This window comes from Lissotriton vulgaris, chromosome 3_1 (assembly GCF_964263255.1).
Source record: "Lissotriton vulgaris chromosome 3_1, aLisVul1.2, whole genome shotgun sequence".
Taxonomy (NCBI): domain Eukaryota; kingdom Metazoa; phylum Chordata; class Amphibia; order Caudata; family Salamandridae; genus Lissotriton; species Lissotriton vulgaris.
This window is the reverse complement of record NC_141689.1, coordinates 697,912,361-697,929,461: the sequence shown is the minus strand read 5'-3', so window position 1 is coordinate 697,929,461 and position 17,101 is coordinate 697,912,361. Positions and strand designations below refer to the sequence as shown.

Sequence of the window (17,101 nt, the reverse complement as noted above, 5' to 3'; positions counted from 1 at the left end):
CATCACAAAAAATTATCCAGCAAACAGAGATTCTAAAATGTCCAGTTCAACATACTACAACGTGCTTATCTTACACCGGCGCGGCTTAAACACTTTTACCCGACATCCCGCTTTGACTGCCCCCGATGTCACACCCTGGACGCCACATTTGTTACTGTGTTTTGGGCATGTCCCGTGATACAAACCATTTAGAGGATGCTACACACCACACTGCAAACAATCACAGGTCTAACAGACTTCCATTCATGGGAGGCATGCGCCCTAGACATTTTTAAACGCAGTGAATGGAAGAAAGTAGAAACCAAATTTGCCCTGCTGGCCGTGCTGTTCGCTAAGCGTAGTGTGGCAACGCATTGGCACGCGACAGATGGTCCCCCAATAGCCGCATGGTGGGGGGCGGTAAACAGGTGGGCGGCAGCCAAGGAAGATCTTATTCGTCAAGAGGAGCCCGTGGCATACATCGGCGTCCTATCTCATTAGAATGGGCGACACTCCTACAGGACTTTAAGCAAACACACACGAACGACGTAGAACCCAGACAAGACCCCCAGGCGGCACCAGAATTTGGAGCATCCTAGCCCACCCGCGGGCCCTATTCCCCGCCTTCTCCACGCGACACCAGCTCTACACCCCCCCCCCCGCCCCACCCGCCTACCCGGGCCACCCTCCAGAAAATACGCCATCAGACAAGAGTGGGTAAAGTGCATGACGCTAACGGAACAACATTGGGCTCCTCTAGACTGACCCCCGCATTCTGCGACCCAAGCCCTCTCCTCCACCTGGCACCACATTTCCCGAGTTACGTTTCCCCAAGTTCAGTTTGGAACCTGGATTATTCATTAACGACACCCTTTACAGGTGACTATGGACTAAAGAGAGTCATACGGGTCGGAGAACTGCGGTAATCCTACCACCGACCACTTCCTCGATGCCTCCAGGCACCTCCGGCGTAGATGATAGGGGGTTCGCCCTCCAATCATCAACTAATCAACTACTTGATTTATTACCTCGCTGCTGTTTGTCACAATAACGTTAATATTAATTGTAATGCCAAAGGAGTCAAATTAGATTAATGTAGGACTTGTAAAATGATGAAATCCAATAAAAAGGTTTATAAAAAATCTGTTAAAAAAAATGGGCACATGCCCCGGGGAGATACCCCTGGGTGACGCCTGAGGAAGGCAAAATAAATAATATTTAGTATTCACTCCTACCTACCGGCATCTGCTCCTCAGGTCCCATGGCTACATGGCTGGCTGTCTGCCTTATGTGGCATGACATCCTGAGCTTAAAGGGGCACCCCCAACAGAGTAAACATGGTAGACAAAAGACCATGCTTGTCAGGAATTATTAGGAGGTGATTTTCTTACCTGGGACCAATTAACACATTTTTTAAAACAATTTTGGCGGGTATGTAGTAGGTATTCTTTCTTTTTTGTGCATTTGGTCCCTCGGTTAACGGGTAGCCCGTAATATGGCAGTTAGAACAACCCAACAATTATGTAACGAAGCTCTTGGAGAGTGAAAAGGAAAGAATTGGAAGTAGATTTTGAGGCATAATGGCAAAATAAAAACCAACACAACATAATTCAAAGAAGAGAAAGCAGCCGAAAAGCACGACTACCTGTCAATTTACCCATTAAAAAAATTAACATTTATTTGTACCAATAACTTTGAACTAAAAGGCAAAGCGTGGGTTTGTGAGAAGTTATGGCACACTATAAAAACCTCTTGATAACTTTGCTTGTTAACAAAATGATTATTAATAAAGCCTACAGTAACTTTCAAATAATTCAACAGTCCAAAGTAACTTGGATTTAGTGTTAATGCACACTGTATTTTGCTGTGACTAGAAGTCTTTCAAACAGCCACTATTTCTTTCAGACTGTTTACAAATAATTTACAAAGTCTAAAAGCTAACAATGAAATGAGAACATGTTTACTAGCATATAAAATGAAGCACAAGACATGAATGGACGGAAAAGTAATTTTAGCCCTCAAATTACTTTCTAGACTTAACTATCAACACTGGGTAAATTCTACTTACCGAGGATGAGCCCAACATTGACTTTGGCGATCTTATTATACCAGCTATGGAGTGGCGAAGAGTATCAAACTTTGAAACACGTTCTTTCTTCTCCTAACCAGGAAAGACATAAATAACTGTCATATCAGAAAGAAAAAAGCCAGCTGAAATAACTGAATGAGCTGATAACTTTGTATAGGTGATTTGTTTTCGTGTATGTCAAATATAATTTGATCTGTTTCATTTACTGACTGGAGTTTTTCTCATTTTTGTTAACACATCTTACACAATCACAATTACACTCCTACAAAGACGACACGAAATTCAGGTCAACACAGAACAAAATAATTCTTGGTATGCCGGACAATTAGGGAATAATAATGGGTGGGTATTTGAACCTCCTTGGAGATACTATTTTAGACAGGATGTTTTCATGCAAGTACACACCTAGCTAATATTACAAATAGATTAAGAATGTCTGCAGCCTAAAGAAACTAAACAGTATCTGAAGACTATGCAGACTGACTGTTAGAAATAGGAGTCTCTAGTTGGCAGGTTGTTACCCTGTCCAAGTATGAACCCTTCCTTCTGAGTCAGGATTAGGGAGATACACTTTTAAAATAACCCCTCGCCCCCATGGTAGCTTTGCAGGAGCAGCCAGGCTTCACTCAGAGGCAGTGTGTAAAGCATTTGCACATAACCAACTGTAATACAGTGAAAACTCTACAGATGGACACCACACCAGTTTTAGAAAAATATCCAATATTTTATTTGTGCAAAACAAGACCAAACACGATAAAAATCCACCATACAGTTGTTAGAAATACCAATGAGCAAAAATAGACTTCCCTGAAGTCAATAGTCTGTCCTGGCTATCACGGCATTGTGAACAACAGATTCAAATAGTTATGGCTGACCGCGGTATCGTGAGACAACTACGGTGTCGGGAAGACCAGTGAAAATGTACCTTTATAAATGTAGGGCGTCGGGAACCTCGTGGTGAGCTCCGAAGAGCCAGCGTCAGCAGACGTCTGTCCCGGAGGTCGTGCAGGAGTAATCTGGCCATTGAAGTCACAAGTGTTGCAGATCGAGCTCCGTGCAGTTGAAGTCGAGAGCATCTGCGTTTATCTGGGATGGAGTGCATAGTGCAGTGGTAGAGTGTCCTCAGGTGGCGGTGGAGGCAGCAGCTCAGGGATGCTCGTGCAACGGCATCGGTGAGACCAGGGCTGCGGTGCGTTGTGGTGCAGTACTGGCAGGTCACGGTAAGCAGCAGTAAGCAGCAGTGTCATTGTTGCTGAAGCACTGTCGTCGGCTGACGTACCAGAGTCGATGGCGCCGGCAGGCCAAGGCTGGAGTGTGGGACGGGGTGGTGCTTGGTGTAATCTACGAGCTGTGTCCTCAAACCATAGTGCAAGCAGCGGCGTCTATGTCGGCATGGAGCGTTGTCGGCAGGGATACCAGTGCAGCGGTGGGAAGTGAGGCAGTGCAAAGAGCGGTGCCGACAGGTCACGGTGCAAGCAGTGGCTTGGAGTCGTCGGTGAGACCAGGGTTGCTGTGCGAAGTGTGCCAGAGCCCGCTGCGGTGCCTTCAGGACACGGAGCTGGCAGTGGGTCATTGACGGCATCGGATTATTTTTTCTTATGTTGCAGCACAAAACACACAGATCCCAGTGATGGTAGCAGATTAACTTGACGTCTTTGCTTTTCTTGAGACTTCTTGAACTGGGGGGCAAGCTCTACCTCAAGCCCTTGGAGAAACTCAAACAAAGAAGTTGCAGAAAGTTCAGTCCAGTCCTTTCTCTGCCCAAGACAGAAGCAGCCACTGAAGGCCAATGCAGCAAAGTGGTAGTTCCTCCTCACCTGGAAGGAAGCTGTGGTTCTTCCTTGCTTCTTGATCTCAGTGCCGCGTTTGACACTGTGGCGCAACACACCTTGCTGCAGTGTCTAAAGAAGGGTGGAGTGGTAGGGAAGGCATGGAACTGGCTGGAATCATTTCTTCACGATCGCAGCTTTTAAGTCGCACAAGGTCCCTTAGGTCTAAGGCTATTAACTTGGATCAAGGGGTTCCGCAAGGTTCTAACCTGAGCCCAACCCTTTTTAATCTTTATGTGGCGCCTGTGGCTATAATAACAGAGCAATTTGGGGTGGAAGTGGTAACTTACGCTGATGACACTCAGCTGGTTGTGGCCTTAGTACAGCAAGCTGAGAACGCAGCCAGCAATTTTGCGTCCTGTCTCCAAGATCTTGCTGCTTGGATGGCTAGCAACTGCCTCAGATTGAACGGTGACAAAACTGAGGTGCTGATTGTGGGCAAAGCACCATCAGTCTGGACTTCAGCATGGCGTCCCCAAACGCTCGGGCCACTTCCTGTGCTAAATGATCAAGTCAAAAACCTGGGATTTGAATTGATTCCAAAATCTCATGTGACTATCACACCAGACGCGTGGCTGGCATGTGTTTTGGTATTCTGCGTGGCCTCAGAAAGACTCTGGATTTGCTCCCCGTTACAGCCAGGAAAGCCCTAGTCCATGCTTTGGTTACTTCAAGGCTGGACTATGGAAATGCCCTCTATCTGGGAGCTAATGTGAAATGTCTCCAGAGATTACAGCACATCCAGAATGCTGCCGCCCGCCTGGTGTTGATGCTGCCTAAAAGAGCCGCCTCTAAAAAAGCTTTGGAGACGCTACATTGGTTGCCAATTAGGGGGCGTGTCGAGTTCAAAGCCCTCTGCGTTAGTCATCGGATTACACAGGGGAAAGGTCCTCGCTTTCTTCTTAACCTCCTTACTCCCTACACCCCGACTCATCTATTGAGATCTCAGGGGGCGGGCCTAATGCAGGTTCCTAAAATCAGAAGAGCCAGAATGGGGCGGAGGTCCTTCGGGTTCTTGGCTGCCAGTCTGTGGAATAGCCTTCCCAACAGGCTTCGAATGGAAACCTCAGAGGTGGTATTCCGCAAACAGTTAAAAACCTATCTATTCCCTAGGGGATAGGCTAAGTGGGGCTCTGGTGGGGGAGGCTGTAATAGTTCAGAAGGCTGGGGGCCAATTGCTAGCGCGGGGACACACTGGTTAGTGTAACCAGGCACTGCATAAGCTTAGATAATTATTATTATTATTATTACAGCTTCTCCAGCTCTTGTTCTTGGCAGGTTCCTTGATCCAAAAGAGTTTTAAAGTCCTGGGGTCGGGCCCCAATATTTAAACCACATTTACTCTTCGTGGAAGGGTCTCTGAGCCCAGTCAAAACAAGTACTTCACTCTATGGCCCAGATTCACTACAGAAGAAGAAGACAGCATTGTGCAGAGGAGACAGTTCCCATTCAGGTGGTAGTTAAAACTCCTCGTTGTAACTGTACCACACATTTTGTGCCACATATATCTTTAGAACGCATATGCTTTTACAACGTATGCCGTATGCCTTTACTACACATTTAAGGTAAGTTCAGGGATGTGGGGGGGTCTAAACCCCACAAATACATTATATATATATATATATATATATATATATATATATATATATATATATATATATATATTATATATATATATATATATATATATGTGTGTGTGTGTGTGTGTGTGTGTGTAAAAGCATACGTTGTAAAAGCATATGCGTTCCAAAAAAATGAAGGGTAAAAAAAGTGTGGTAAAGGCAAGCAGAGTATTTCCCTGTGTTGTTTCATCGTACAACCTGAGTCACCCAGGAATGGCAGGACACACCTCAGCCTCCCCCTGTGGCTGTCTACAGTGACTGCACATCCCCAGCACCTGTCAGTCCAAAACCAGACAGTCAATACACAAACCAGCAGAGGCACACAGAATGGTTAGGCAAGAAAATACCCAATTTCTAAAAGTGGTATTTCCAATCACATAATATCAAAATCATCTTTACTGAAAGATGTATTTTCAAATCCTGAGTTCAGGTATACTAACCTTTATTTCTCTACATTATCCGAATGGAAAGTTAGGCTTGTAAGATGTTACAAAGCAACTCCAATGTTAGCCTATGGGACAGATAGCCTCTCAATAGGGAAAAACGAAATAGGCAGTATTTCACTATCAGGACATGTCACACACACCAGGACATGTCCTACCTACCACCTAGACTGCACCTTCCCATGGGGGTACTTTGGGCCTACCTGAGGGGTACCTTACATGTAAGAAAAGGGAAGGTTAGGGCCTGGCAAGTGGGGCACTTGAGGGAGACATGGCAGTAAAAACTGCGCAGACACGGCAGTGGAAGGTCTGAGACACATTTGAAAGGCTGCTTGTGTGGGTTTCACAATCAGTGCTGCAGGGCCACTAGCAGCATTTGATCTATATGCCCTGGGCACACACAGTGCACTGTACTAGGGACTTAGTAGTAAATCAAATAAGCTAAACATGGAGACATCAATCCATACACATAATTACCATGGAGAGCATATGCACGTTAGCACTAGATAGCAGAGGTAAAGTGCCAGCGTCCTAAAACCAACAAAAATAAGGTAAAAAACAAAAGGCCAAAAAAAAAAAAGTCTAGGGGTGAACCCGCTGAAAATGCCAAGTCTAACACTAACAGAAAGGGATTTTATTTCTATTCACACCTACACAATACACTCTCGTGAACAGACTACATGTTGGCTACCACTAACTGCTCTAACCCGAAAATAAAGTCAACAGAATCTCTGACCATGCCTGCTAATCAATATGAGTAATAATCTCCAGTTCTCCATTTGGGAAGAAGTCATGGTTTGTGTGCCTGGTGGAAGCGTGCACTGACGGCTGGTGGTGTGTGTGCCTGGTGAAAGCGTGCACTGACGGCTGGAGGTGTGTGCCTGGTGGAAGCGTGCACTGACAGTTGGTGGTATGTGTGTGCCTGGTGAAGGCATGCACTGAAGTCTGGTGGTATGTGCCTGGTGAAAGCGTGCACTGACGGCTGGTGGTGTTTGGGCCCGGTAAAAGCGTGCACTGACGGCTGGTGGTGTTTGGGCCCGGTAAAAGCGTGCACTGACGGCTGGTGGTGCTTGTGCCCGGTGAAAGCGTGCACTGACGACTGATGGTGTCTGTGCCTGGTGAAAGTGTGCACTGACTGTGAGGTTGTGTGTGTGGTTGTGTGTGTGTGGTTGTGTGTGTGTGTGGTTGTGTGTGTGGCTGTGTGTGTGTGGATGTGTGTGTGGATGTGTGTGTGGTGTTGTGTGTGGTGTTGTGTGTGGTGTTGTGTGTGTACTGCAAACCCAAAAGTAACTATTGCGCAGACGCCTTGGAGACTGGAATCTTCCAGGGCGCTCCTGGCACCACAGATCCGTGCGGGCATTCCAGCCAGTGGCATCTTCACTCAAGAGTCTCCAGTATACCATGATATGACATAGCAAAGCAAATCATTCTATATAGCAGACCACAGCATATCTGAGCATAGTTTACCTCAACATTCAAAGTCATAACATTCTGCAACACAGCAAGGTGCGAGTTACATAACATGTTGTAACTGTTAAAGTGTGTTACGTGCCAGCCCTTCACTCGCATAATAAACACACTTTCACATAATAAAATCAAAGCATACAACAACGTAACCTGATCCCGGGTTTCAATATTCCCACATCCAAGCGTAAGAAGCTTTCACATTTCGGTTTTATTCTTTGCAGTATGGTCAGCAAAGTTCTGTTTTTGCGATTAAACATTTTAGGCTATATGTACCAGATATAAATATACAACGCTGTCTTTCTATGCAAGTTACTCGTTCATAGAAGGGTAAACTAGGCACCTCTCTAAAGCTTGGGTTCGGCTGCAACCGTTGTTGTTTCTGCTCCCACCGAGCTCAGCGTGGCTGTAAAATCGCAGCTACAGGTAAAAGGGAGGTGGGCGGCGGAGGGGCGGGGTTAACCGAGACCTAGCATCTGTGCACTAAAGCGGAGAGGCACTAGAGAGTGAACCTCAGTGCACGCTCCACAGAAGGCGGCACGCAAGCCCCTGGGGACACACACACATACACATATGCGCTCCCCACACACAAGTTACTAGAGCCCCCCGCAAAGTACCTGACTCTGTCCTAAGTGGCTTGTTTTGGCAACACCCAAGTGACTGAGGGGCGTTTGGGCCAATCGCAAGCATCTACCGCTATGAAGCTTTCAATGGGCCCTCGAGGTAGAGCGGGCTCTACCCAGGAGCGCTCAATAGAAAGTGGCGGCATACCTGCGCCAGCAGCAGGAATAGGTAAAGTCAAATATTTGCTCTAAGCTTGGGACAGTTACCCTCCTGTCCTGGTTGTCTTGAAGTTCAGATTACTTACAAGATGTTTTATTTTATTGAACAAGTTCTCTCCTTGAGCTGCTCATTAAAGTGTGTGCCTAACATGTCAAGCACACGGTCACAGAGAATGACAGCTCTCACAACTTCTCACTTTCAGCAGAGTTATTAAATGACCCCGTCCATCTCACTAGAACACTTCCACTGCAGACCGATGCTTGCCCTAACAAAGCAGTGCACTCTGGGACTTGTCGTCTTGGTCAAATTACAGGAACGGATTGTACTTATCTACATGAAAACAATGAGCTGTGAAGAAAACACATTTCTGAGAAGTGTGTGTGTGTGTGTGTGTGTGTGTGTGCGAGCGCCGGTGCCATGGCGCCATACGGCAACACTTTCTCGACAAGTATGGGGCATTCAATGTTAAAAATAGTGAACTGATAACGTAAATCTCCGATATTTTCGCACCGCCATTTAAGAAATATTTTTTAAAATACTAATTTATGGAGCCTATTTTTCCTTTTAAGTGTAAGCAAATTAGCTATACAGAAAAGGTAAACAAATAGAAAGCATGCAGGCTGGGAGCCTAAAGATCTCGGTGGCCTGCCCTCGCGGTCCCTTCAAACACGAGAGAAAAGAGACGAGGAATCTGGGAATGCGATCCCTCTCAGACAATGGAGCAGAGCGGAGAGAGGCGGCCGAGGCCCTGGAAGAGCCTTTAATGCACCAACACTTGTGCTCTCACACACAGCCACGGAGAGGGGGACGAGAGAGGCGCTCCGCTCTCAAGCAGGCAGGGAAGGAGCCCAAAGACCTCTTTCTTCGTCAAAAATAAAGTAGCAAGGGGAGTCCCTCATACCCCCCTCTGCTCGCGTGCAGCGCCCTGTGAAAGTGGATATTTAATGCCGGGTTGGTGGGAAACAAAAGCAGGAGGATGGCTTTTTTGTCTCTTTCTTTTTTACTACCACCCTCGCTGCTGCTTTTTCAAACAGAAAGGATCCTTTCTGCGGCGTGGACACGGAGGGCAGCCCCGCTGGAGCGGTGAGCGTGGAGTCAGGGGCTCTCTGATGCTTTTGCTGTTTTGTTTCGCTCCGTTTTCCCCGGATTTTGCAGAAATGCCCTTGCGGCTCATGGGTGTGATGCGGGGCTGAATGAATGGGGCGAGGGACCTAGGAAGGGAGGGAGTGTTTAATGGAGGAGGATAGTGCAGCGACAGAGGCTGCCTGCAAGCTGGGGTTCTTCAGAAGCCAGCATGTCGAGCTGGAGGCTTCGCTGCTTTCGTTTGTTTGAATGTTTTGCTGTGTTAAAAGTGAATTATGTGACAATCTTGATGGAGTACAGGTAGTGTGAAGGAAAAAAATTTAGGCTGTGTTTTTTGCAACAGGCAAAATGTAATTACTTGCAAATGAACTGTATGCATTCAGCAATTAGGAAAGCAAAACTGATGGAATTCTGATGTGTGCTCAAAACAGAGATTTTAATGGGTTCAAAACAAATCAAGACACTTTACTTGGTGATGCACAAATGATAAATATTCACAGAAACCTGATTTTCACACATCATTTGAGTGCTATATAGTTTTATCAGTAAACTTTTATCTCTGTACAATGTCAGGGGCCATTGCTTTAGAAATTGTGCTGTCTGTAAATAACTATGCCCTACCAAACAATGCTTTAGTCTAAGTGCTATTTTGTTGCTTAAAGTAGTTTACTATTAAAGAATTAGAGACTTGATTATCGAAGATATATTGCAAGCTCTTTTCGCATTTTGACCTTTTGAGTCTGGCAAACCCACTAACTTGCATATTTAATGGTTTTCAACAACTCTTCTCTAATATTTTCTCATACAGAAAATTTTTGGAAATTTACTCCTGACAATGGCAGACGTAAACCTTCTTCCAGAGTTGGAAAAAAAGTGGTTGGAGGGAAACTTAACTTGCAAACACTCAGATTTTCACATGAGCAAATCCACACATGCATATTTGCTCATGGCAAAATGCAGTTCACAAGTATTTCTTGTCCTACTTCTGTAAATTCTTAGGAATTCACGAAAGCCGTATAGCTGCACTTAATGCAAGGACATATACCATGGGTGCACTTTTGAGACTTTCTTTAATAATTTGGCCCCTAATTTGGTCTGGCGTTGACTGTGAACTTTTGTGTTTATAAACATTCTGTTTATCTCTTTGTATCGGCTGGCTTCACTGTGAATGACCGTATTCTGCTCTTTCACAAGCAACATATCAGCAAACAAAGTCGTTTTGTTCAGTGCCAGTAACTACTTTGTCAGTGTGTGCTTTTTGAGACCATAAACTAATGTTTGCTTTTGCCAATGTTTGTTATAATGATGAGGGCCCGGAAGCTCCAACACCAATACGGTTTAACAAAAACTATTCCCAAAAAAGTCACACATTGACAAACCTAAAAAGCTGACCACCGATTTCAGACCTACTTGGTTTGCCAATGCTCTTTTATTTTTGTTTTCCATAATCTTATTGAAACAGATTGTATGGATTTTCCATTATGAATATTTTTGAGTAATACTAGCATGCATCAACACATGTACTAAAGGATGCTGCAAAGAAAATGCACCTGAAATTTTATAGTAGTTTAGCAAAATGTTTTTTCCTGATTTCATTTTTTTATGAAAATTGTATTTTGAGAGCAAAGAATCATCACTCTTGCTTTCAAGCTTCTGCAAATATTTGCATCAAATCAGAGAGCATTCTGGGAGAATTATACATAGCCTCATATTGCTAACCCTTGAAAATGTGTGTACACATTTTTATACTGGATCCACTCTTAGTAGTGCAGTCAAAGCTTACAACATGTACTTGGAGTGCTCACCATAATACTGAAGGCTTTCAATTAGTGAACCATACATACTAGTTTGAATAGCATTAATATATGGACAAAAATATTACATTAACTGCAGACAGTGCCTTTCCCTGATCCATAATGTGGTACTGCAAACTGGCAGCCAAAGGGATTGTGCTGTAGGGGGTTAGGCCTACTTGTCTCAAGGACAAAAATCACATGACAACTTGTTGCCCATGACCCCAAACAATATGTCCAGGGCGTCAAGCTATAGGAATTCCACATTTCTCAAAAAAACAATTTTTTCTAAGTTAAATGTTACTCCCTGTCCCCCTCACTTCCTGACATACCACATAGAAAACACTGATGTGCACAATACAGTCCCCTCAACCTGTGTTGCATGCCCCACTAATCTTTCTTGCTTTAACACCAGGTCTGTGCCTACGCCCTGAAATTTACGCCAAGCTGGGGAGTCACTCATGAGCTCACTAAGCCAGTGTGCACCTTCATAGGTAACAAAAACGGGTAAGGGCCACGAAAAATACGTTTCACCATGAGGTGACTAAAACCTCAAGACACTCAATTTAGACTGCCTGGCATTAAGGTGGTTGAGTAAAAGGAGTGAAAAAAATAATGTTAGAAAAATGTATCATGGGACGTACATTTTGATGAGATGATATATCAGCATACAGCTTTGCACTTCCGTATTCTTTAACTGCTAGTCCATAAACCTACTTGTTAAGAAGTACAAGATAATTTTTTGTAAAGTACAGTACAAAACAAAGTGAAGTTTAATAGCCCAAGAGAATTTTGGTACACAAGTACATTTTGGCAGTCATTTGTTATTGTGTACTATTTTATTTCAAATTCCACTACAGAAGGGAAACTGATTTACTAAAATATGTGCAGTCTGCCTGAAACTTATTTGCATATTTTTAATTATTTTCATGTTAATTGAAGACAAAAACTTTTCCCTAATTATGAGTCACAATCACTGAAGTAACAAATTACCAATAATAACATTTGCATTACATTTATACAATGCCTAATTCCTTATCCAGCCCTCATTGATGTTGTCAACAAACTATGAGAGATAACTATTTTAATTGCTCGATTATCCAATTAGTTTTAATGCATTTTGTATAAAGATGAGCAGAGACAGTCCCATTTAATAAGCTATATTTACAGTGGAGAAAGGCGTATGTTTTATTCAGACTTGTTGCCGCGCAGTGAAACAGATTCAGATTTAAAAAAGTGTATCCACAAACAACAATGCTTTGTAGAGAAAAAATTATTTTGTTGCAACCATTTCCTGGTCCATGAAGTATGCAACCTTCAAGACAAAGGAGAGCTAAGGGGCTGATTACGATGGCGGACGGACTTCAGGGAGTAGGACCGCCCACCTACAAGGCAGAGGTCCCACAGGGGCAATCATGATGCGACCCTCACCATGGCGGTCGCACTACCTATTTTTTACATTGCAGCGGGTGTTGCTGGCTGCAGCACCCGCCGCAATGCAAAAACAGCCCATGTAACATTTCCCTGCACTATGAGGCAGGCACCATGTGGTGCCTGCCACATGGTGCAGGGAAATGTAGGGGGGAAACATAGGTGCCCCACCAACCCTTAAACTAAAGTGCCTGGGTGAAAGGGGGGCCAGCTACAGGCCTCCAAAGTCCATCCCTGCCAGCCTATCCATGGCTGGGGAACCGCCATGAAAAAGCTGGCGGGAATGGACCATTGTAATCCCTACCAGGCACCACCGGCATTTATGGGAATATGAGGACATCCGCAGCTCCGGTGTGCTCAGCGAGCCCATCGGATGCAACATGGGAGGCTGTTCGTCGATGGCTCATCTGAAACTTGGACTCATCAGCTTTTTCCCAAAACTTTTCATCGATGTAAGATATTATATAATGTTTCAAAAGTAGGTAAGTCGTTGATAGAATAGTCAAAATTAATCCAGAACCACACACCTTAGGCTTCAAGAATCCATTCTCCAAGCCTGGAGTTTCCCACCCCCACGGTACCGCCCGCCTTTATAATATGCCATGCAGAAAATGGCCTCACGATGGCGGTGAGCCCGCCACTGACAGCCTGTCTGTGGGGGGGTTCACCGTCATCCAGTACCTCGCAGCTACTTCTCCAGTAGGCATTTTCTAAAGAGAAATCTGTGTCACCAAAGTCAACAACATCAGAGATATACTTATAGTTTCAGACAGATTACAGGTCTGTCAGCTGTTATAAAGATTGTTGGGAATGTTTCCACGAGACAACTTCAGGGTAAGCCTGGCATTTTTAGGTCGAGGACCTAAAGGCTGCGCTTGCGCAGTCTCCGGTCGGAGATTTAATGTCTTTGAGTACGGGGCTTGAACCCGCTTCTCTCTTCCATCTCTCCTCCATTGGCTGGCTTCCTAAATGGAGGCCAGCCATTGGAGGAGAAGGGAGTCACTCCAATAAAGCCCCGTCTCTTTCGGATTCGGGGCGTGTTTTTGGCGTTCTTTCGCCCTGTGATGTCACCACTCAGAACGCCAAAACACGCCCCCGAATCCGAAAGTTTTGGATGTTTGCAGCCGCCATTTTGTTTTCTGCCGTTTTGCCTCACTGCTGCTCCTGTGCTGTTTCTAGCTGCGGAGACGCTGACTTGCTGGCGTTCCCTGCATTTGCACGCTCTCTGTCGTCCCAGGAGCTTGCCTCCTCTCTCCGTTCCCCAAGGTGGTCTCTTCCCAGCTCTCCTCCCGGTCTCTCCTTCTGCTCCCGTCTGTCACCTCGCTCCCTCACCGGGCTGCCCCGTCCCTCATGCAGCCTGCACCCACCCGTCCCCCGTGAGGTCGCCTCTTCCGTACACCTTGCAGTTTCCCTCTCTCTGCAGACTCCCACCTCCCTACTCTCTTCCGCTCTCACCCGTCCATAGCTGCCTGCTACGGCAGGCCCCTCTCGGCGCTTCTCGTCCTGCGCGCCCCTCTGCCCTGTAACATCACACCTCCCTGCACTCACTCGCAGCTCCCTCCATCCAGTCACCCTCCTCCCCCAGCTCTCCTGTCCCCAGCAGTCTCTCTCAGATCTACCCACTGTAATACGTTGTACTTGTATATTTCATTGATGTTCACATGCGCTCCTCGCGCTCTTGTTTTCTTATGTCTGTGATTGCATGCGCACACTTGCTGTTAGGTGCGCATGCAATCTTGTGATGCTTTGAACATGTTTTTATTGAAAAGTGCATTCTCGTGGTTGCAGCCTTTGACTCTGTAGTGTAAACGGTAAACTAATCAGTTTGTCGTTTGGACTGCAGAGAGGAAGGACGCACTCCCGTGGTGTTGTTATTATATGCTGAAATAAACTTCAAGAACACTTCAACAACTTTCCTGAGGATTTATTTACTTATAAATTGCAACTTTATAATTGGCGACGATTATTTGCAATTTAAACCAACATCACAAAGTTTGTGACTTCTTTGGAAGAAGACCTTTGCGCTCAACGACAGTTACTCACTGTCTGACGAATTCAATTCTATATTCTCCGCTTTGATGAAGAAAGCAGAATCTCCTGGATTCATCCTGGTTTAATACGGATGTTTCCCTTCAGCGCGAAACGGATTTCCGTGAAGCACCTCTCATAGGGTGAGTCCGTGTTTTTGTATAAGCCTTCCCCATTGGCTTACAAAGACGTAACCACTCCCCTCTTCTTATTTAACTCAACTGATTGGTTTTTCGGCATTTCCTCGTTGTTATTGACTACCGGAGCACGATCTCCGCGTTTGAAGCAAGAATTTTAATAAAAAACAAACTGTAAGTTTAAAAATACAAGATTTTTACCCTTGATATTTATTCAAAGACTGTAACATTTTACAAGCTCTTAATTCTTCTTCAAGAAATAGTAATTATTAATATATTTGACTGTTTAAAAATAAAAATTTAACATCTTCTGTTAAATGGCTAATCAACAACTATGTCAATTGGATCATTTTTTGCCACGACAAGGTAAATGTTCAGTGCGCTCCTCGCGCTCTTGTTGTCTTATATCTGTGATTGCATGCGCACACTTGCTGTTAGGTGCGCATGCAATCTTGTGATGCTTTGAACATGTTTTTATTGAAAAGTGCATTCTCGTGGTTGCAGCCTTTGACTCTGTAGTGTGAGCGGTAAACTAATCAGTTTGCCGTTTGGACTGCAGAGAGGAAGGACGCACTCCCGTGGTGTTGTTATTATATGCTGAAATAAACTTCAAGAACACTTCAACAACTTTCCTGAGGATTTATTTATTTATAAAGTGCAACTTTACACCCACTCCTCTCCAACCTGCGGCTTACCACTCGCTCCCAGATCTCCGCCCTCTCTCTCTCTCTTCCTTCCGTCTCCCCTCCCGTCCGCTGCAGTCTCCGTCGCCGGCCTCCAGTCCCCTCCTCCCTGCAGCGCTCCTCGCCAGCCGGATGGTTGTCTCCGGGGTTGGAGTAGGCGGGCCCGGCATACTCCAGGGATGATGTTGGGCTCCGAGCAGGCTCCGGACAGCAGCAGGTTCCCGCTGCATCACCTGGTCTGGAGGAACCGACCCCTGGAGCTGGAGAAGGAGCTCAGCGTACGGCAGGTGGGTGAGCGCGGGGAGGGCGGGGCGCGGCCAGAAGGCATTGCAGGGGGAGGGAATACTTGGGAGGGTGAGTGAAAGCAAATCTGGAGAGGGTGAGGGTGTGGGGGTAAAGGGATCAGAGGGTATAAGGAAAACTAGGGTGAGACGTGGTGTGTGGAGAGCACAGGTGTAAACGGCATAGAATGTGAAGGCATGGGTAGGAGGGGGGGCTGAGCCTGGAGAATAAAGTCAAGGGGTGAAATCGTTTTCGGTGCTTCCGTGCCCATGGGTGGCGGTGAGGACGTGAGCATCAAAGGCACGAACTGGGTGAGGCAGAGGCTGCAGCATTTCCAAAGACATGTCTTGGTGCACATCTGGGCTGGGCACACAGGGAGCTGGATAGTCACATAGAGCAGAGTGACTGGTGTTGGAGCTATTCGGGACTAGGTTTCCTGGGGCTGAATGTCTGCCGTGGACCGGGCTAGTGAGAGACTGGGTTCCCCGGGTGTGCGGGTCCGGCTAGATGAGAGACTGGGTTCCCTGATGGGCGGGTGTCTGCTGAAGATCTGGCCAGATGAGAGACTAGGTTCATGGCTGCATGTGTGGCTCCAGTAGATCTGGCCAGATGAGAGACTATGTTCATGGGTGCGTGTGTGTCTGCTGGAGATCTCGCCAGATGTGAGACAAGATTCCCTGGTAGCTGTGTGTCTGTAGTAGGTGTGCCTAGATGAAAGACTAGGTTCAGAGGTTGTTTTCTGTAGGTCTGGCTAGAAGAGAGGTTAGATTCACTGTGTTTGATGTAGATTTGGCTAGAGAGACTAGATTCACGGGTGGGTGTGTTGGCTGTAAATGTGCCTAGATGAAAGACTAGGTTCAGGGGACGTCTTCTGTAGGACTGGCTAGAAGAAAGACTAGGTTCACGGTTGGGTGTCTGCTGTAGCTCTGGCTAGATGAGAGAGTGGGTTCACGGGTGGGTGGGGGTCTGCTGTAGAAATAGTCCATATGAGAAGCGGGGCGCAAAGTGAGAAGCGTGGAAGGGATTTGCTGGCGTGCACAAGGACCTGTGCGCGCTGCTGCCTGGCAGGGTGTCTGCCTAGAGCTGGGGTGTCTGAGACACTGTGCACATTGGGCTGGGGGAAGGGGGGTGCGGTGCCTGCCCTGGAGCTGGCCTGTCTGAGTGGCTGGGACCAGTCCCAGATGCGGTGCTGGAGGTCCGGTTCGGTCTGGCATGGGCACGGATGTGTGGGCGCTGAGAGAGCCCTTCGTAGCGCACGTGCGCAGGGGGCATAGATCCGTACGGTACAAAGGACCGACCACGCATCTAAGTTTATTTATTTATGCATTTTATACAGCGATAACTTTACCCAAAGGCGTCAGAGCGCTTTACAATAGAACCAAGTACTTTACATGAGCAGAATGTTACAAATGTACATATTAAAGAAGCAAACGAGATACAAGAAGAGTTATAATA

General features: G+C 46.0%; 1 protein-coding gene across 1 annotated transcript in view; it reads right to left on the bottom strand.

Annotated features, from left to right (window-relative positions):
- The window catches only part of FER (FER tyrosine kinase), a 1,097,899-nt gene that overhangs the window by 680,197 nt on the left and 400,601 nt on the right, over positions 1 to 17,101 (bottom strand). The window contains exon 10 of the mRNA XM_086961004.1: positions 2,048 to 2,140. Coding sequence (XP_086817130.1) covers positions 2,048 to 2,140 — 93 coding nt within the window. The remainder of the gene's footprint in view (positions 1 to 2,047; positions 2,141 to 17,101) is intronic.